The 22,823-nt window shown below is 38.7% G+C and overlaps 1 protein-coding gene across 1 annotated transcript in view; it reads left to right on the top strand.

Moving 5' to 3' along the window:
• The window catches only part of unc80 (unc80, NALCN channel complex subunit), a 136,937-nt gene that overhangs the window by 108,507 nt on the left and 5,607 nt on the right, over positions 1–22,823 (top strand). Inside the window, exons 53-61 of the mRNA XM_088257457.1 lie at positions 3,756–3,890; positions 5,172–5,295; positions 6,799–6,996; positions 14,090–14,274; positions 16,025–16,202; positions 17,638–17,766; positions 18,227–18,364; positions 19,240–19,377; positions 22,056–22,270. Of these exons, the coding sequence (XP_088113583.1) occupies positions 3,756–3,890; positions 5,172–5,295; positions 6,799–6,996; positions 14,090–14,274; positions 16,025–16,202; positions 17,638–17,766; positions 18,227–18,364; positions 19,240–19,377; positions 22,056–22,270 (1,440 nt within the window). The remainder of the gene's footprint in view (positions 1–3,755; positions 3,891–5,171; positions 5,296–6,798; positions 6,997–14,089; positions 14,275–16,024; positions 16,203–17,637; positions 17,767–18,226; positions 18,365–19,239; positions 19,378–22,055; positions 22,271–22,823) is intronic.

Genomic DNA, 22,823 nt, shown 5'->3' with positions numbered 1-22,823 from the left:
CGCTTGTAAGTACCATCCACTTCTTCACACTCAATTTAGCCTGGCACTAAAATTTTGAAATTGAATCATGATTTATTTTTTAAATAGCGTTAATTTCGCCAGTGATTATGACTCACAAACGGTTAGTTTTTTACCTATTTATAAAAATTTAAAACCTGCTCTTTAATTTAAAAGTAATTTTGACAAATTTTAACGAATTCTGGTGTTTTATTTTTAAGTTTCAAAAACGAAAAACAATCTGAAACACCCTGTAGCTATCCCAACAGAGATGAAGCATCTTTCATTTTTTTATACTCAAGTGATATCTCAACTGATGGCAGCACCATCTGTTGACTCCAACTAACATACAAAAGGTATCTCTACATAACATCCTTAGAGTGAATATCCAGTGTGCATTATTCAGATTATCCATTTAAGCTTTGAAAAAGAGGTATTTAATATAACTTTTAATTATTTCAATTGAAACATTTTAGTATATTGTGTCTCTCACAATTCAACACTTAAGTCGCTCTTGCAATATGCGGTATGAGAGAGATGCAGATAACTGAGTTTGTTAGTTAGAGAGATGCAGATATATTTTGTCTAATAATGCTGTTCGCCAAGAACAAAATGTTTTATCATGTTATTGTACTAAATGATATTCTTTTTTGAGATTATTTCCACAGATGTCAGTAGTATGAAGAATAAACTACATTTTAACCAAAAAATTATTTCATGACTGTATCATAACCGACGTTATAAGAAATTGAGGTTTGAATCTCGGGTACCGCAAAAAATTTACCGACAAATGTTTTTTTTTGTTTGTTTACTTTTCCAATAATTATTGTTTTCAGATCCTGGTGTGACTTTGATTCTATATTTTGGTGTGTATTTTTGTTATCAGTTTGATCCTTTTTTTAAAACATGCACATAATAATTTCACATACTAATTCAAATCGCTTATTTTAACACTTACTAATTATGTATTTATATCCGTATTCATGATCCTGTTAATATGTGACCTTGTAACGGAAGCTCCATACCAAAAAAAGGTATTAAACCGATCCTTACCCACCAACACACACCAACACACGCACACGCACAGACACGCACACGCACGCACACGTAAATACACGCACACGCACCAACACACACGCGCACACACCAATACACACGCACACACACTTACACACACACAATATAAGCTGTATAATTCCCTAATAATATAAAAAAATTAATGATGATTTTAACTGGATAAAGGGAAGATATAAAGGGTGAAGACCAGGATAACATGTTTTTTGTATGGAATATTCGTTGCTGGGTCAGATATTAATAAGATTTTTATGAATAGGAATACAACTCTCCTCTTTTTAAAATTTAACTTCTCCACTTGCTTTAAAAAGTCACCCACTATATATAAAACACAATTATTTATTCCTACATTAAATATATATAGTGAAACTCGGTTATAATAACCTCGGAAATATGTATATTTTACCATTCTTTCTTCACTCATTGTTCCATATGTCTCCAAACCATCTCAACACACTTTCTTGATCTTATCTATAATGCTTATCTTAGCCTTGCATTCTTTCCTTATTTCACCATTTGAACACACAGCTTTGGCCAAATGTTAATACATTATGTGTTAAAACATTATGTTAATACATGCCTAATGGCACCCCCTACAGAATTGGTTTATGTCTTTAAATACTGCGACTCTCAATTCTTGCAATCTTTTCGGATTGTATCGTATTTTGATGGATTTTACCAACTACTTATTACCTGCTTTCCCGAGCTACGACAGTTAGGGGCGTGGTTTGTTTAAAAACACTCTTTTTACTAATTTCAAGGGTCAGTTTTGTATGTGAAACATTGCTCTCCAGTTATTTTAATCAGTAAAAAAGTGCATTTTTTTTGTACTTTTCATCTAAGCCTTCGTTATTTTATATCAAAATGGCAAAAAAACGTGATTAGGCTTAAATGAAAAGTACAAAAAAAATGCACTTTTTTACTGATTAAAATAACTGGAGGGCAATGTTTCACATATAAATTTGTAAAAAGCGTGTTTTTAAATAAACCACGCCCTAACTGTCCTGGGTCGGGATAGCAGGTAATAAGTAGTAGGTAAAATCCATCAAAATACAATACAATATGAAAAGATTGCAAAAATTTCCAAGAGTCGCAGTATTTAAAGACGTAAACCAATTCTGTAGGGGTGCCTAATATATTTGGATTGTTTTTCAATCATTGGAATTTTGTCTCATAGATCTTTGACTGCGTTCAGTCTACTTTCATCTTTCTTTCGTCAACTCTGCTTCACTTCCATCCATTATAAGGCTGGTAACGGGACTCCAGTTGTGCACAGCCAGTTTAGCTTCTGCTGCTAGGCTTTCATTTGCCACAACTGACTTCAGTGCACCATTCACTCTGTTCCTGGCATTCACTTTCCTTTCTATTTCTTTATCAATCTATCCATGCCTACAAAACATACTTCTCAAATATACAAAATCATCTACCGGTTCAAAATATTTTGAGTATGTCCAAATACTTGTTTGCAAATCTGGATTATCTCCAATGAAAGAAGTTATTTTTCATATTATTTTTTTGACCACATAAATGGCAAATCACTTTAACCAGCCTATGATGGTTGTAATCTCTGTAAATGCCCAGACTTCCATATTCTTCTTCATCTATGTTGAGATGTCAAAAAAAATTATTTACCTGTTCCATTTACTACTATTGTACACTCAGATCTCTCTCATAAACCATAACTTAGGATTTACCGCTAATTGCGTGTTAGGGTTCTCTTAGTTACACACTGCTGGTTTAGCTTCCGCTGTTAGGCTTTTGTTAAAAGTGATCACTTAAGCCAGCCAATGCCGGGTTGTAAGGTCTGAGAATGCCCACATTTCACTTGTTTAAAAATATATTACATGATAGTACTATTACATTTTTATATATACTATTTTTAGTTCAGACTATAAGGTTTAATTATTTTGTTTTGGATTAATTCATTGTATAATATATTGTTCCTTGTAGGAAATTTGTTTTAGTTTATGGACAATTTGAGATATTAAAGCAATTTTTAATGAATTTATTTCATAATTTATCTACAACATTTTGAGTGTGTCCAAATACTTGTTCACAAAATCTGGATTATCTCCAATTACAGGAGTTATTTTCATATTATTTTTTGACATCTCATCAAAGATGAAGAAGAATATCTAAGTCTGGGCATTTACAGGCTGACGACCGTCATAGGCTGGATTAAGTGATCACTTTACACACGTGAAACATTCTACCCATTATTGACAACCACACTTCTCAAATTCTTAAAAGTTCTATATATATATGAATGAATTTTGAAACATTATTCTTGAATCACTAAAACTTCACTAGAGACATCTATTGGTGAGATGGAAAGAAGATTTTTATTGAGCAGAAACTCTTTTATTAGTATGTGAGGTCCGAATCCTGGATTATAATCACACACGTGATATTCCATACTCTTCTTCATCTTTGATGAGATGTCAAAAAATAATGTCATAATTTATATATTTTCAACTTTATCATTCAAGTTATCATTTCTGTTTCCAATGTCTATATTCTAAAATAATAGAGGTTCTTTGTTTACTTGTATATATTATACATATGTATATGTATCATTTTAACTGTTGTATTTTTCTGATGCAGCTTTCTAACTGGGTTTCAAATTTAAACTGCTATATCCTCCCCCTATTTCAGGGTTGTGAAAATGTTTTTGTCTGTTGTAGTCCCTGATAGTCTCGGACAGCGGCTGCCTGGAGGGCTGCTCGTCTGCCACGGCAGCCCTGATGGCCCAACCCCCTCCGCCTCACTTCTGCAGCACCGTGGTTCGACTAATAGCCCTTCAAATACTAAACACGGGGGTAAATATCTTTTATTCTTACAGCATTTTGAGTGTGTCCAAATACTTGTTCACAAAATCTGAATTATCTCCAATTACAGGAGTTATTAAAGATTAGGACGAGTTCTTTGCGGTGGTATGGACATGTGGAGCAAATGGATAGCGAGAGAATGACTAAGAAAATGAGAGAGGGAAAACAGAACGAGGACGACCAAAAAAGACTTGGCACGATCAGATCAATCAGAACCAAAAATCTGGCGGTGTCAAAAGTCTGCGTAATCGGAGGGCATGTATGACTAGATGTATGGATGTGAAGGAGGCGAGGAGTGTATGTCAGGACAGAAGAGTGTGGCGTTCCATCCTCTCTGCCTACCCCTGCGGGGAAATGGCGTGATGGTTGTAGTAGTAGTAGTACAGGAGTTATTTTCATATTATTTTTTGACATCTCATCTAAGATGAAGAAGAATATGGAAGTCTGGGCATTTACGGGGCTGACGACCGTCATAGGCTGGTTTAAGTGATCAATTTAGACATGTGTAACATTCACCAATTCTACCCATTATTGACAACCACACTACTGAAATTATTGGAAGTTCTATATGTATGTACCAATTCAGAAACATTGTTATTGAATCACTAGAACTTCACTAGAGACATCTATTGGTGAGATGAAAAGAGGCTTTTTATTGAGCAGAAACTCTTATATCAGTATGTGAGGTCCGAATCCTGGATTATAATCATATACATGAGAAACGCCAGAAAATATCATTTTTATTTTTATTATTTAAGCTTATAATATGAGGTATAAGAGTTGCTGCTAGCCAGACATCATATTTTTTACTAGAAATACAAACAGTTCTAATTGACTTTACTCGTACATTGACACAAGGAAACTGAGATTAGTCTTGTTAGGATTATACTGTCTTCAAACCCTCATCCGCATCCGATGGTGCATAGGGCATCATATAAACGCAATGTTATTTTGATCGTTAACACATGAAGGAAAGGTGATCAGCCCTCCACTTATCAGCACCCAATGGTGCATAAGGCACTGCATCGTATTGACGCAGCGCTATATTGATCATTACTTACATGAAGGCAAGGTGATCACTCCTGCACTTCAGATACCAGTCCAGGGTAATGTTGAATAGGGTAATCTTTTAATGTCCTTACCCCCAAACCCTTGACTATATTGTAATTGTGGCTAGTTCATGAATATGGTGCTTAATAAATATTTGAGTCGTCCTGTAGATTTGAGTAGGTTCCCCAAAAATAAAAAGGCTAATTCTTGTTTAATTTTCAGGAGACGTATTCTCTGGAGCAGATCTGCGGGGGCAGTTCCGTGTTCCCCACGCAAGAGAAGGCCGAGAACATTCTCATGAACCTGTTCATGCCGCTGTGCCTGAGGGTCGGAAGCGGGAGGAAAGGTACTTTTACTAACTAGCTAACTAACCGTTGCGTAACGTATTTAACTACCTTGCTGAAGGTCCCGAGTTCGATTCCCAGGGGAGTCGAATATAAATATAAGTGATTTTACACTCTAATATTTATTTAATATTACCCTGGACTGGTCCCTGAAGTGAAGGAGTGATTAACTTGCCTTCGTGCAAGTAATGATCAAGATAACACTGCGTCAATGCGATGCAATGCCTTATGCACCATTGGGTGCGAATAAGGGTTGTAAGAAGAAGAAGAACTGAACATCACACCGCTTCATACAGGGATAGGCAGAGAGAATAGAACGCTACACCAATCTGATTTTGCAAACAATTTTCACTTCTTTCTCATTATCGCACACATATACATGTGCGGTAAATGTGGTACCCTCTACCGTACTCAGCATCAGAAGCCACACAATGATATCTGTATATTCTTCTTCTAACCCTTATCCCCGCACCCAATGGTGCATAGGGCACTACATCATATAAACACAGTGTTATTTTGATCGGTAACACATGAAGGAAAGGTGATCAGCCCTCCGCTTCAGGTACCAGTCCAGGGTAATATTGAATAAATATAAGAGTGAAAAAATCACTTATATTTATTTGATCTCCCCCCCTGGGAATGGAACCCGGACCTCCAAAACGGTAGACGAGCACGCTGACTATTACACTACGGAGGCGGACATATTTATTGCATGTGTGTATACATGTGCAGTAAATGTGGCACCCACTACCGAATGCAGTGTCAAAAGTCACACCATGATATCTACATAAGACTGGTTTTATTAATAGTATGTGTGTCTCTGTGGCCATGTACTCCGCATACCTCCCGAGAGCCTTAATTCAATTCAATTCAATTCAATTTATTCAATAATTAATATAATTATTACAAACTACCATTTAAGGCGTATACATTAAAAAAACAAATTAAAAAGTAAGCAAGAAGACTCTTGTTAAATGTGTAGAAGAATCCCACTTCGGAAAACTCCTTCGGACACATGGAACAGATCAATATCTAATGTGATATTGTTCAACATAGCGGTAGCTCTTCCTACAGGCATAACCATCGGCAGGTTGGTCCTGTGTATAGGAATGTGAAACAATCTTTGCCGACGCTGTCTTAGGTAACTATCGGGAACATACAGACCAATGCTCCGGATAATTTCAGGATTATCGATCATACCGCGCAACAATCGAGAAAAATGCGTAATTAAATACACATTCCTTCTAGTCTCTAAACTATTGTAGCCAAGCATACCCTGGAGAAACTCGGTCGGGTAGAGCCAAGGATAAAAGCCTAATCAAGCTTGCCTCTTTTACAAGGCATCAGGTTCACACTGCCCAGGATGACCACTGCTGACAATTTGTCGGCAGCTCTCTAAACTGACTTGGGGGGATGCAAGGGAGCTGGCGGCCGACAGAAAGGCCTGGAGACGGTTTGTGGACTACATAGGAAGCGGATATGGTTTGAATGTGTGTCTCTTGTAGATATCCCTCGGATGCGGCAGTCGGACATCTCGTTCGCGCTGACGGCCGTGCTGCAGGCCATGTCCCCCGGCGCGGCGCTGGGCCCCGGGCTGCCGGGCGGCGACCTGCGCGCCCCTTCGCTCACATTCACCGCGGCCGGGCGCGACGCCAAGAGGGCCGTGCGCATCCCCGTCTCGCTCTACCGAGTGGCCTTCCTAGGTACATACTTTATTCCCATTTTTTTAATGTCCTTACCCCCAAAGCATCTACTTTTCGAAGCTTGTCTACAGGTAGGATAGTGAGGATAGTATGAAGACGTCATTGCCCGATGTGGGGATGTATGCGTTTTGCACTGATTACTTGCATCCACGTCTTCGTTATCTCCTCAGTTGCATTTTTATTAATGGATGAAAGAATAAATAGTCAAACTTACTTGAATGATTCACGTTTATTTTCACAAAGATTATGCTTACAAATAACTAAGATTACAGATTCTAGTACTAGATTTATATTCACACAAATTAATTAAAGTTACAAATTTTATATACGGTAAATGGGCAACTGACGGTAGGTCAGGTCACTCCGGCGACTTGGGACGAGAAAAGAAGTACCTCGCCTCGTCATCACTTATAAAGGCGTGGTGACGTCATGCGCTCTATGGTTTGTCATCCAATTCATCTATGGTGATCAGGGCCGACCAAGGTACCACAATAGGGAAGGTAAACACATCACAAACACTCAGACCAATAAGATTTATTTTCAACGGTCTCGGACCATTGAAAATAAATCATTCTTGAATTTGTTTTGCAATCGAACCCGTTTCGCAGTCGAGAGCCTAACCCAACTACGCCACAGCGCCTGGCTTTCTCTACATCTCTCATAAGATGATTTGATTGATTGTTTGACTCTGACTGTTTTAATGAAGATTTTACGAGCTTATTCTAAGCTCTTAAAGAGACTTTAAGAGAGGATACAGCAACAAAAATTCATTTAAATGCTCACCCCTTTCCATTTTTTGTATGATTTTATTATTATTTTAAGATTTTACTTTTTTGCCCTAGTAAAGGCGAATTTTCCCGTACCTTTGTGAAAAATTCCACAGATGTCATTAAACTACTTTTTAAATAAATTTGCCAGAATTTAAAATGTGTTTTCATATGAAACATGTCGTCCTTATGAGATTAATTTTGTTTGGATGATAATAAGGATGGCCGACATTGTCGTCTTGGACAATGTGGGCACCCTCATCATTAATCTTAAAAATTGGTTTATTTTAATAAACTAATATGCCATTAGTCTTAATCGTTATTGTAACCGTAACCGTAACCGTGACCGTAACCATAACGTAACCTTAACCGTAATTTAACCGTAATCGTAACCGTAATTGTAACCGTAATCGTAACCGTAACCGTAACCGTAATCATAACCGTAATCGTAAACGTAATCGTAATACCGACATAGGGTGGCAAAGTTCACTACAGACCATTCACATAAAGCACGGGTGGCCAACCCGCGGCCAGCGACGCCCTTACGTGCGGCCCGCGGCCATGTATGAAGAATATATTTTTAAACCAGTAATATATTTGTAATACACGGTTCGATGCATCGACAAAATTTGTGCCGTCAAGTATTCTATGAGCCAAGTCAAGCATGTTGTCAAAAAAACAGTGAACAATATCCGTTCGCACGCTCTTCAGCATCGCCAATTTAACGCAATCTCAAAAAATCTCGAAAACCAGTTTAAGTGTGCAACTTTACCTATTGAAGTAGATTTAGAAAAATTAAGCAAGCGAAGAGAAATTCAAATCTCAAACTGAAAGGTCATTTATAAATTGGTTTTTATCAAAATAAAAATGTTAATGTTGTTTGATTTATATGTCCTAATTAATAATTTTGATTGTTAAAATTTTCAAAATGTTTTTTACTATGCCAATACATTTTTTGTTGGTTCATTGTATGTTTTCTACTCACTTCTGGTCGTAGTAATGTTTTCTTTCTTCACAATTACAATGATTTTACTGTCTGATTACCTCCGCATTCAAATTATTTATTATATGTACTAACAAAAAATCAATAAGCATGAAATTCGTTGTTATAAAAAAAAATTCTAATGTCGGCCCTTCGGAAAATTTGAAGTCATCGATGCGGCCCGGGATGCTATTTGCTTTGGCCAGGCCTGACATAAAGCAATACTTCGATTCTCATCTCATCTTTAACTCATCTCATAAAAAATAAAAAAATCGTTCCACAACAGATGCAGTATTTATAGTGAGGCAAATAAAAGAAAAAGCTATTGAATATAATAGGCCGGCATTCGTACGCTTTATTGACCTCACAAAGGCGTTTGACCGAGCCAGACTTAATGATATAACGCAAATACTGGCTGAAAGAGGAACGCTCCCGGAAATAGTCAACATAATCAGGCAACTAAACTCAAACACAAACACCAGAATCAGAGTAGATGGTAATCTCTCAAATCCCGTAAGAGTCGGTACCGGCATCAGGCAGGGTGACAGTCTGAGTCCATTCCTCTTCAATCTCATCATGGATGGGATTGTGGAGGATATTAAAGGACTACATAAAGGATACAGACTGGGAGAGAAAACCATCGATGTTGTCTGCTATGCGGATGATGCCGTTGTATTCGCTGAGACTGAAGGGGAGCTGCAACTACTCTTGAACACATTCCACCTTGCTAGCCAAAAATTCAATATGGCTATATCCGCTACAAAGACCGAGAGTATGGTGTTCTCTCGCACCCCAGTGGGATGTAGCGTGACGTCTTGGTAGAGCAGGTGGAAAAGTTTAAATACCTGGGTGTGGACCTATGTGCTCAGACGGATCTGCGATACGAAGTGATGGGGCAAATGAACAAAGCTGCAGCCATCTCAGGATGCCTGAAAAATGCTATATGGAAAAACCCTGAGATGAAGATCGGCAGCAAGATCAAGATATACAAAACTTGTGTCCGACCCATCATGACGTATGGAATCGAAAGTAGAGCAGACACCGCTGCCACAAAAAACACGCTTAGAGTGTCAGAAATGAAGACTCTGAGAAGCATAACAGGCAAGAGTCTTCGAGATAGATTGAGAAATGCCAAGATCAGGGAAATATGCGAAATCGAAGATGTCGTTAGGTGGGGAAGGCAACGAAGAAGACAATGGTATGCGCATGTGAGGAGAATGGAACCATCCAGACTCCCCCACATCGCATTGTACGGCCAACCCCATGGTAGACGACTCCCGGGCAGACCACCAAAGAGATGGGCCGATAGCTGGGAATCGACGTCGCAGGAGGCTAATCCCTCTTAAAAACAGGCCGTAAGGCCTACAATAAGAAGAAGAAGAAGAAGAAGACAAAAAATAATCTCACGTAAAATCAGTTCGAGTTATTTCTTGCCGTACCTTTGTGAAAAAGTCCACAGATGTCACTAAGTCATACTTTTTAAATAAATTTGGCAGAATTTAAATTCTGTTTTCATATGAAACATTTCTTTTTCATCCAAAGTTAATCTCAAAAGGTCATCCTTTTGAGATTATTTTTTGTCTCAGACAAGGATGGCCGACATTGTCCTCTTGGTGGGCCACCCTCATCATTAACCGTAATCGTAACCGTAACCGTAACCGTGATCGTAACCGTGATCGTAACCGTAATTGTAACCGTAATCGTAACCGTAACCGTAACCGTAACCGTAATCGTAACCGTAATCGTAACCGTAATCGTAACCGTAATTGTAACCGTAACCGTAATCGTAACCGTAATCGTAACCGTAATCGGAACCGTAACTGTAACCGTAATCGTAACCGTAATCGTAACCGTAACCGTAATCGTAACCGTAATCGTAACCGTAATCGTAACCGTAATCGTAACTGTAATCGTAACCGTAATCGTAACCGTAATCGTAACCGTAATCGTAACCGTAATCGGAACCGTAACCGTAATCGTAACCGTAATCGTAACCGTAACCGTAATCGGAACCGTAACCGTAATCGTAACCGTAACCGTAATCGTAATCGTAACCGTAATCGTAATCGTAACCGTAATCGTAACCGTAATCGTAATCGTAATCGTAACCGTAATCGTAATCGTAACCGTAATCGTAACCGTAATTGTAACCGTAATCGTAACCGTAATCGTAATCGTAACCCGGCCTTAACCGTAATCGTAACCGTAACCGTAACTATAACTGTAACTGTAACCGTAACCGTAACAGTAACTAACCGTAACCGTAACAGTAACCATGTTCTTTATGTTTCATGTTTATGTTCGGTTACCCGTAACCGTTCGTAACCGTAACCGACATTCACATATAGCAAACTGTTCCGGTTTCATCGAGAGTCCAAAGTTGAAAAACTACAAGTCGATAATGTAAGTAAGTCGTATGCAAGGGAAGTGAGTACACTCACTTCCTCACAATCTTACAAGATTGAATGTAAGGAATATGGATATGAATGTAGATGATACCTGGGAGCACATCAAATCGTGTATGTATGAGTTGGCAAAGAGTGTATGTGGAGTTGCGATCGAAGGTAGAAATAAAGGAGATGCATGGTGGGATGAGGGCATGAAAGAACTTATCTCTGAGAAGAAGAATGCTTAACAAATAACGATGTTAACGATCTTAACGATGTTAAGAGTGAACTTTTTAAAATAATGAAAGATCGGTATAAAGAATGGAAGAGAAAAGTAAAAATGGGAGTAAAAGAACGGAAAGATCGTCTAAAGTGAGAAGAAGGTATGAAAGTTATGATGGTAAAATATTGACGAATGAAAGTGAAGTGAAAGAAAGAAGGAAAGAATACTTTGTGGAAATTTATGAAAGTAACGGTAATGTCTCCACCGAGACACCAATGGAGGGAAGGGTGAGTGAGGGTATGGGTATTTGTTATTTCTAACATACTTATCTCACATATGAGATAAGTATGTTAGAAATAACAAATGCCTTAAAATTAATGCGGAACGGTAAGGCTGTTGGGTATGATAATTTTGCTATAGAGTTTGTAAAATGTGGTGGACTGGTCAGTCACATGGATTCAATCATATGGTGGTGGTCACCCTCACGTGGATTCACAGACTATTTAACCTGTGTCTTGAGGAAGGATACACACCTCTGGATTGGAGACGGGCAGTAATCATGCCTCTATTCAAGGGAAAGGGATCTCGCGCAGAGTGTGGGAATTATAGGGCGATAAGCCTGCTGAGCTCTGTCGGTAATCTCTATAGTAAGATTATAATTGAAAAAGTTAGAATGGTGACGAAAGAACGTATTTGGGATGTGCAAGGTGCTTTTATGAGTGGAAGAGATTGCACAGATCAAATTTTTGCACTCTGCTGATGGAAAAGTTTTTGGCTAAAAATCAGAAACTCTTCTGTGCTTTCTTGGATTTGCAGAAAGCGTACAATAAGGTTGATAGGACAAAATTATGGAGCGTGCTGGAAAAATATGGAGTAGACAATAAACTTATACAAGCGTTGCTTCCCTCTACGAGGGCAGTACAGCTAGTATAAGAGTGAATGGGGGCATTACATCATGGTTTGCAATATCCAAAGGCGTAAAGCAGGGATGTGTAATGTCACCATGGTTGTTTAATCTCTATATGGACCATTGTATGAAAGAGATTGAAAGTATGGGAGTCGGAGCGAAAATGATGAATATAACTGTTAGTTGCTTGCTGTATGCGGATGACGCCGTACTGCTAGCGAGCAGCGCGGAGGATTTGCAACTAATAGTGTCAAGAATGTACGATGTATGTATGGAAATGATCTGGCAATGAATGAAAGTAAGTCAAAGGTCATGGTGTTTGAGAGAGAGAAAGATTTGACAGAATGCAAGATTATCGTGCACAATGAATCCCTAGAACAGGTGCAAGAATTTTTATATCTAGGAAGCATGTTCACAAGGGATGGAAAAGTGGATAAGGATATTGAGAGAAGAGTGAATGCAGGGAATAGAATAAATGGTGCTTTGAACAGAGTGATTGGGAATAAGAATATGTCCATGGAAGCCAAGCTAGCGGTTCACAACGGCGTGCTAGTACCGACACTAATGTATGGAAGCGAAACATGGAACTGGCAAAGGAAGGATGAAAGCAGAGTGAACGCTGTTGAAATGCGCTCCCTCAGACGAATGTGTGGAAAATCATTGTATGACAGAATTAAAAACGACAATATAAGAAAGGAATGTAAGGCTGAACGAGAAATAATTGAAAAGATTAGGAAGAGTTCTTTGCGGTGGCATGTGGAGCGAATGGATAGCGAGAGAATGACTAAGAAAATATATGTGGCAAATGTGAGAGGGAAAACAGAATGTGGACGACCGAAAAAGACTTGGCACGATCAGATCAATCAGAACCTAAAATCTGGCGGTGTCAAAAGTCTGCGTAATCGGAGGGCATGTATGACTAGATGAATGGATGTGAAGGAGGCGAGGAGTGTATGTCAGGACAGAAAAGTGTGGTGTTCCATCCTCTCTGCCTACCCCTGCGGGGAAACGTCGTGATGGTAGTAGTAGTAGTAGTAATAGCACATATAGCAATACTGCGAGTACTTCATTATTATTTTTTGTGAGATAAGTATCTCACAAAAAATAATCTCACCTAAAATCAGTTATTTCTTCCCGTACCTTTGTGAAAAAGTCCACAGATGTCACTAAGTCCAACTTTTCAAATAAATTTGGCAGAATTTAAATTGTGTTTTCATATGAAACATTTCTTTATCATCCAAACAAAATTAATCTAAAAAGGATGAGACAAGGATGGCCGACATTGTCCTCTTGGAATTGTGGGCCACCCTCATCATTAAGCTTAAAAATTGGTACATTTTAATAAATTAATATGCAATTTGTCTTTTATGAATCAAAATTTAAAAGAAATAAAAATTAACACATTGGGTGCAGCCTAGCAAGCCAGACGCATCTATTATTTCTACTGGTGCGGAATAACCGCTAGGCGCATATGGCTGATGACTATTAGTCAAATGGCTTTATATATAAAGCGTACATTAGTACAGTATGTACATCCGTAATACTCACGGAATCGTTGTTTTGCGAATCATAGTATGTTTCCATCTTGTTAATTTGTTTATTTTTTCTGAAATTCTGGAAGCAATTCGGATAATCAGCGATTTGGATAGCCAGAGTTTGGATAATCGGAGTTCAGTAGAAATATAGTAATATCTACAAAACAACATATTTTGAATATGGTTTTAGCATTTAGAAAATAGCTATTTCGTCGTGATTGTTGATATTTTGAATGCCGTGAATATGTATAAGAGTCAAGGTAGCTAAAGTGTGTGATTTGGCGGTTGACAGCTCTGAAGATCATGCTGGTGTGCTTCGAGAGCGAACTGGTGGCGGATTGGGGTCGGGTGGCGAGAGCCATGCGGGAGTTGGGCAAGCGCAACGAGGCGGCGCCCGTCCTGTGGAACTTCCTGGAGTTCGTGGTGACGCACCGCTGCCCCCTGTACATCCTGCTCCTGCCTTTCATCATCCACAAGGTAATAAATAAACCCTTAATTAATATTATTTTTATTTGATCAGATAATATGAAAAAATGTCCCAGTTAAACACGACTTTTCCTTAAATAATCGTTATTTCTTGCAGTTCCAAATTAATTTCACACAAAACACATGATGGCATTGATCATTTCTTTTTGCATCATTTTACCTCATGAATCATTAAATTAAAATTTCATAAATATATAACACAGTAATATTTTTTTTTGGAATTAAGTGGGAATGAAATAATATAATAAACAATGTGCTGCTTTGTAATTGAAGAAACGACAATAAAAGTTTTGTTCAATAATAATCTTTTATAATTCACATATAATATGACACGTTCACCAAATAGAATATTTGACGTCTCTTGTTTTTCCCAGTGCAACGCATGCGCGGCGTCTGGTGGTAGATTCGCGCGATCTGCCTTACCGACTGTCACAATGGTGATGGTCGGCACTACATGTATTTAATAAAATCTATTATTAGGCCTATTTTGTCCGCCTCCGTAGTGTAATGGTCAGCACGCTCGGCTACCGTTCTGGAGGTCCCGGGTTCGATTCCCAAGGGGGGTAAAATAAATAGAAGTGATTTTTTCACTGTCATATTTATTCAATATTATCCTGGTCTGGTACCTGAAGCGGAGGGCTGATCACCTTTCCTTCATGTGTAAACGATCAAGATAACACTGCGTTTATATGAAGCAGTGCCCTATGCACCATTGGGGTGCGGATAAGGGTTTTATTATTATTAGGTATTTTATTTATATATATATATATATATATATATGGATACTTTCTATTTTTTGACCCCTTTTACCATTAAAAATAACTCGTCCAATGAAAAATGTGTTGCGAAAGTGGAAAAAAATCTCACTGAAAAATGTGTTGATGTTCAGCCAAGGGTTGGCCAAGGGTTTAGGAATTGCAGCATCTACATTGAATTTAATCAACTCAAAAAAAACTAAATTTGTGAATGTTATGGGTTTAGGTTGTGGAAGGAGAACAGTAAAATAACTAGCAAAGTTCTTTGACTTTGGTTTATTCTATAAATAAGTTACTTGGTAGCTTTAAGTAAGCGGCTGCTGTATAGGAGAAACTAATCTAGAATGATGGCTGCCAGACTTGGATATTCACATGATTACCGGATATTGTTGTTACCACTGACACCACATTTCTTACAGTGAACTACTAAAGTGCTGAAAACTAGGAAAAGCTAAAAAAAATAACAATGAATGAATAAACAATATAAAGTAAATTTTGTTTTCTCTGTGAATGTTGCTCATTTCACCAGTCGTAAGATAATAATAACACTATCATCATTCACACGATAATAGCCCTTTTTTTTGAGGTCAAGGGATCTTGCATCCCTTATGTCACTGCGACCATATCAGGTCTATTGTGACCTCGCTCTGTATCATAGCTCACTTCCAAGACCTGCGTGCGTGTTTCCTCAGTCTGCAGTGTCCTGTCAAGGTCCTGGTTAGGATCCTTATTTGTTTTATGCTAAGCTATAGAGCTTCTGTGGTGAATTTCCGTGAGTACCCCATGATCAGTTTCTTTGCGTGTTTCATCCCTGAGCTGTTGGACCAGATCTCTTGGCTCTTGTCCATGGCCCAGTTTTTTAGACTAAAAATAGTAATAGCCCTTACATCATTCATAAGATTATAACCCTTTCATCGTTCACAAGGTACTAGCCCTTTCATCAATAACAAGATTATAGCCCTAACAAAGTCCCGTTGTGAGTTCAGCTATCGCAGCCGCCGATAGGGGACCACGAGCGGCACATGCAGTTTGTGATCCGGGAGCGCGTGCGCGGCGTGGCGGGGGGCGGCAGCGCGGCGGGCGCGGGGGGGCGCGGGGCGCTGCTGGCCGAGCTGGCCAGGGAAGTCCGCACCCTGAGGGAAGAGCTGGACGAGAGTCGGGCAGGTCGGGAACTAACTTTGTTGATTTTTTTTATCTGTGTACATTGATTTAAATCACATTTTATACATATTTAGAACTTTTTTTTTTTGGCAGAGACCCACCAAGCTACCTTGTTCTTGTCGGTGGAGTTCTTTTTTAATACATTTTTTATTGTTTTTAACGATTTTAACCTAATATACACACAAAAAAGAGAAAAAAATTAAGAATATAAACATTTTACAATTTTCATAAAATTAACTCTCGATTATTTACCCGTTCCTTTATTCCATATTTTATTTTGACCTCTAACATTCGTCAACAACAAATTAAAAATGTTCGGAACGAAATATTGCAGTGTTGGACTCCCATATTTATTGTTAATTCTCGGGACTATCAAACCTTCGTTTTGTGTAAATCGTGTATCATGGTTGTGTACTAAAGGATCTTGATATTTTTATCTAGTTTGTTGTTCAACGATGATACTCATCCACAATATTCCACGTACCATACTTAAGTTTTACAAAATACTCTCAAGTAACAACTCAAGATATCGGGGAACCTAACATGACACATGAAGAAAAAGAAGTGTTTTATTTTATTATTATAATAATAATAATAATAATAGCTCCCAACTCTCGCGCTCTAGTATATTGTCTTCAGCATGTGGGGCTATCTATGAGTAATCATGTAGTTGAACATGCCAATCTTGGACCTTATAATTCGAGCCCACTCTATATCCTCGTCACTTCTGTTGTGCTTGCATAAACACCGTTTACAGAGCTTCTCCATCATCCCAGTCATCATCAATCCCCATCAACCTCAATGTGGCGTTCAGTTGGTCCTTGTACCTCCTGTACCGCCCTCCTCGCTTTCGTCTTCCTTCGAGAAGCTCACCAAACAAAACTTTGGGCAGGCGCGAGTCATCCATACGAATGAAATGCCCTGCCCATCTGAACTGAGCCTTTGCTATATAGCGAGTATAAAATCTATATACAATCTCTATATATATAATCTCGGTGTATATACCACTTCCATAGTGTAGTGGTTAGTGCGCTAGGCCACCATGCTGGAGGTCCCGGGTTCGATTCCTAAGAGGGTCAAAATAAATAGTAGGGAATTTTTCAGTCTAATATTTATTTAATACGACCCTGAACTGGTACCTGAAGCGGAAGGCTGATCACCTTTCCTTTGTGTATTTAATGATTCAGATAACACTGCTTTTAAACTATGCAGTGCCCTATGCACCATTGGGTGAGGATAAGGGTTAGAAGGGTATTTACACCGAGATCGGACAACAACCTATTCTCTCTAGAACCTTCTGATTAGACATGTAGTCATACCAACGATACTATACTATGTAGTTGTAAACAAGATATGGCCAACTCTAATTATCGCATCCATTGCTTGATCAATCTGGCATATAATAATTATTATAAGTGAGTATTTAATGTGTTTACAGAGGCAGAAGAGCTTGCCGCGGGGGCCGCGGTGGGCAAGAAGGGCCCCGAAGTGTCCAGAGCCTCCCTGGCCTCGCTGCGGGGGCACCACCCCAAGGCCACTCGAGCCCAGACCCTCCCACCGCAGAGGGGTAAACACCCTTTCTTCATTTCCTCATCCTCATGCAGGCTAACGTCATCAACTAACAAACAAAACTTCAAAGTACTGTATAATCCACTTATATGTATAATATACCAACCATGATTTAAAAAAAAAATTCTGATGAAATTAATTTAAACAGTGCATTATAATAAAAATTACATATTAGTTATGGTACGGGTTTAATATTACCCTGGACTGGTCCCTGAAGCACTGGAGTGATCACCTTGCCTTCGTATAAGTAACGATCAAGATACCACTACGTCATTACGATGCAGTGCCCTATGCACTATTGGGTGCAGATAAGGGTTAGATGAGAATATTTAAATAGACATTTATATTTATATAGACCCCTACCAGCCTGATGTAAAGTATGTCAAATTATAGAGTCTACTGTAGTTTTCAAATAGGTACATATCTCTAATTTGGTGTATTTAATCATATGATTTCAGAATCAGTCTCTAGTGGGTCTACAACTAATCAGGTGAACATATCCGTGAGTGACGGACCCACGGACGGAATGAACGGGAGTTCCCTCGCTTCTAATCCTGACTCGGGGATTCTATTCAATCCACAACACTTCTACGCAGGTAATTTCATCATATTCTTATATTTTAGAATTAAATTTGACGGAACAACTTTGAACAAGATATTTTAAAAATTTAGCGATGATCAAATGAATATTACAACAACGACGAAGTAAAATGTAGACCATCCATGCAACTTTAAAAAAAAAATCTTTACAGCTTTATATATTAACCTTTCCCGTACTGATGATCCAAAAACAACTTGTGATGCGAAGCGGATTACCAAAACACCTCAGTTCATATTTGTATGGAAATCGTAGTACGCAGCTCGCAACTCACCGCCAACTGAGTCATAGACGGGACGTTCACTCCGACACACTGTCGCTCAGCGACTGAATGTGAGGCCAGAAATTGAATCAAAGAAAGCATAGTAATCTAACTGTCTCTCTCTCTCCTTGTGGTAATACTACATTTATTAGAGTGAAAGAAATAATATATCGCTATATAGTAAAGTTAATGTGCAGATAATTAAGTACATAGATCTCGCCATACCCACTGATTGTACTTTTTATCAAAAACAATGTTTTGAAACATTTAGCGATTTGAAACTACAAAAATAAAATAGGGTAAATTTTAATATTGATATTATTTTAAGATTACAAAAATATGAAGTAGCTCTTATAACACTAAAATTATCAAATTCAAATTCATATGTGGGGACTCTTTCATTTGATTACATAAACCGGCTGGTTTAACTGTCATAGGCTTCTGACAGTCGTAAGCCCTGTACATATCCAGACTTCCATATTCTTTCTTCTTCATCTACGTTGGGATGTCAAAAATTAATCATAAATGGGGAATTTCCATCTCCCTGTTAGATCTGGCTAGTTTAAACTTGTGTCGAGTCTGTGTTATAGAGCGATAATACCTTTCCCCAGGAGTCCGTAGCGGGATGGCCCACAGCGCCTCGCACCCGCACCCCCCGAGCAGCGCTCCGCCCCTCACGCACATCACCCCCGCTTCCTCACATCCCAAGCTGAGGTTTGTGTCCTCCGTGGAGTTCAAGTACCAGTCAGGTAAGACCTTATATCACTCCTTGTTACACAGCATACTTTACTGTTCCGAATCATATCCTGCTCGGAATTTTTTAACCCAACTAACTAACCATCACGCCGCTTCTCCGCAGGGGTAGGCAGAGAGAATCGAACGCCACACCACTCTGTCTTTGCAAACATTCTTCGCCTCTTCTACATTCATGCATCTCCTCATACATACTCGACGATTATTACGACTCCTGACCCGGCCGCTTTCAAGTATTTGACATACCTGATTGTGCCAAGTTTTCCTCGGTCTTCTTCTGCTTCATTTTCCAATTACCGTTTAACCGTTCTTTCTTCACTCATACGTTCCACATGTCCAAACCATCTCAACACACCTTTCTTAATTTTATCGATAATGCTTATCTCAGCCTTGCATTCTCTCCTTACTTCATCATTCAAACATCTATCAGACATCGTTTTGCCACACATTCATCTGAGGGATCGCATTTTGACTGCACCGAATACGGGCACCCTGGTGAAGAAGTAGATTAAACTGATATTACCATATTATTTGATTAGGTAGTTGAATGTATTCTTGCAGGGTGGCTGTGTGTATAAACTGTACCGGACTCTGTACAAATGAAATATTAAATTGAGAACTTGACCATCACACTAGTCGTGATATTTCCACCACGCTCATTTGATCTGGAGAATGTTTGAATATTAGGTACCGTACTGTGTTCCACACAAGCGCTTGCCTAACACACAATAAGCATTATCTGAGGGGTCACAGATACACAGATACATATGTTGTGAATTTACTTATATCCTAGGTATGATTTCTTGCCTAAAACTTGTATACTTAACTATCACTGCAATGAGTTATCTTCTTGTTCTTCTTTCCATGTTCGCTCCCTAGGTGGAGCATATGGCCAACATGAGACGTCTCCAAGTCACTCTGTCACGCGCCATTTCCTTGGCTTTCCTCCTAGGTCAGTCCGGCGTCTCGAAGTTCCGCTGAGTATAGTCGGTGAATGGTCGTCAGCGGCCTTCCGGGGCGCCGGAATCCTCGGGGTTGGAAGAAGAGACATGAGGGGTTGATGCTCTCAGGTGGCATTCTAAGGACATGTCCCAACCATGTCCACCTTCTCCTTTTTAGAACTTTCAGTATGATTATGCAGCAATTAGTTATACTTATAATTAATTAGAACCCAGGATGGCGGGTCCAACTATGAAAAAGTGCATCAGGAATCTGTGTTTGTACCTGTTAGGCATTAAGGAGACATCTGGATCGTACTATCTGAGGCCGCAAATTAGGGATTTCTCTGTGTTCTGTTTGTGTTTGTATGCGTTCTTTGTGAGTTTAAATTCCTGTACTGATCATCCAATAATCACACGTGATCTGAAGGGAGATACCATAAGACTCCAATTCATATTTGTATGGAAATCGTAGTACGCAGCTTGCAGCAAGTACCAACTCGCCGCCTGCTGAGTCATAGACAGGATGTGCGCTCCGACACGCTGTCACTCAGTGACTGAATGCTAGGCCATAAATCGGATCAATGAAAGCGGAGTAATCTAATCGTCCCGCTCTCTGCTTGTGGTAATACCACATGTATTAGAGTGAAAGAAATAACTTATAGCTAGCAGACAAAAAAATTAACCTGCTGATATATAAGTACGTACATCTCACAATACTGACTGATTGTGCTTTCTATCAAAAACAATAATTTGAAATTATAAAAATAAAAAAGGGAAATTTTTTATCAATATTCTTTTAAAGATTACACAAATGTGAAGTAGCGCTTAGCGTATAGTGCTAAATTTATCGAATTAAAATTCATATATTGCTCATTTGGTGCCACAATGGTGTAATTACACTTTTAAAAATATTACAGGAGATGCCATTCAGACGTTGTAGCAACAAAAATGGTACAATTTGACCTCAATTCTCAAGACACTCGCGCCATTTCATAGCATTTCACCACAAAATCAGTTCTGTCAATGTTTGGAGAAATTCGATGCAAATAGTCTTTCCGCACATTTCAACATATTTAACTTTTTTTTTTTGAAATGTGTAATTATGTCATTGTTGTACCAAATTAGCGATTTATTTTTTTATTGGAAAACCAACAGAATATTTAACAAAAATAACAAAATATAAATAAAAAAAAACAACAAAAAAAAACATTTCAATTACAGGTTTTCACTTAAGTAATCTAAAAATAAAAATAAACTGTCATGTAAATAAAAGTATAACTATATAATAAACTTACATTACATGTTTTTATCAAATAATATAAATTTTCTTTATTAACTAGTCAAATAGACATCAACAATATTTGTCTTAAACGTATCAAAAGAAACATTATTGATGTCTATTCCATTAAGCATTACATTGCACATATCGCAGGCTCAGTTTAAAAATGAATTTTGGTAGGACTTGGTGTGCATTTTAGGGATTTTAAATAAATTTTTGTTCCTGGTCTGTGCTCCCGGGACTCTAAAATTGATGAGTGATAAAAGCTCTGGGAAATGTACATAATTATTTTTAAAAAATTGTTGAATCTAGCTAGGTTAAGAAAGCATTTTGTAATGTCTGTTTGTTGTATTTGGTTTCATGGATATGCCCTCTGTGAAGAAATGCTGCTTCCGGAGACATCTTATGTTTCACTGTGCCAACTTGCCTCGTACTGAATCTCCTCACTTTCCAGGGGAAACGACCCGCACTCCTCTGTCGCCAGCCGCCTCCTCGGGCAGCAAGCACCTGCGCAGCGCCCCGTGCGCGGAGCTCAGCGTGGAGATGGAGCTGGACGGGGGGCCCGAGGGCGCGGGGGCGGAGGGCGAGGGGGAGGTGCACCCGCGCCTACAGCGCTGCAAGGCGCAGTCCCGCAACACCTTCCGCCTGCGCAGGAGCCGACGGAACAAGGTACAGGCTTTAGTTTAGATGGAAGTTGCATTGCCTTGAACCCACAGGAATGCTAAGAAGCGGAGTTGTCACCAAGTTATACATAGACGATATGGAAAAAACAGTTGTGAGGCTTAAAAACTACAATAAAAGAAGTTAAAAAAAGCCTTAATGCCAAAGTGTGGTGAAGTGGAGCGGCTGAACTGCACACACGCTTTTTTCTACACAATGCATTTTTGAAATCACAGCAGTAAATGTGTTAGAATCCCTTATCCGTAGATTTACCTTGTTTATATGAGCAGGGTGCAAAAATAAAGGAAAAATGTACCCTCCATGAAAAGAGTGATCTACTCTCAGCATCCTGACCCCGCTCACCATACTATAGTATGAAAAATACCAATACCTACCATTTACTTTGTTTGCGTAGTATACTCCGTACTAAGAACAAAGGGCCTTCCCATTTGCAATATTACAACTCCTTGTTGAATGCTTATTCCAATTTTGTTTACATCAAAATGCCATCTGTTCTCTTTTAGAAACATTATTTTTTAAATCTACTAGCACAACTATTCAA

This window comes from Brachycentrus maculatus, unplaced genomic scaffold (genome assembly GCF_059751285.1).
Source record: "Brachycentrus maculatus isolate JH-2025_06_01 unplaced genomic scaffold, ASM5975128v1 h1tg000081l, whole genome shotgun sequence".
In the NCBI taxonomy this organism is placed as follows: Eukaryota; Metazoa; Arthropoda; class Insecta; order Trichoptera; family Brachycentridae; genus Brachycentrus; species Brachycentrus maculatus.
Note: the sequence above shows the minus strand (reverse complement) of the source record. Positions and strands in the feature narration are given on the sequence as shown.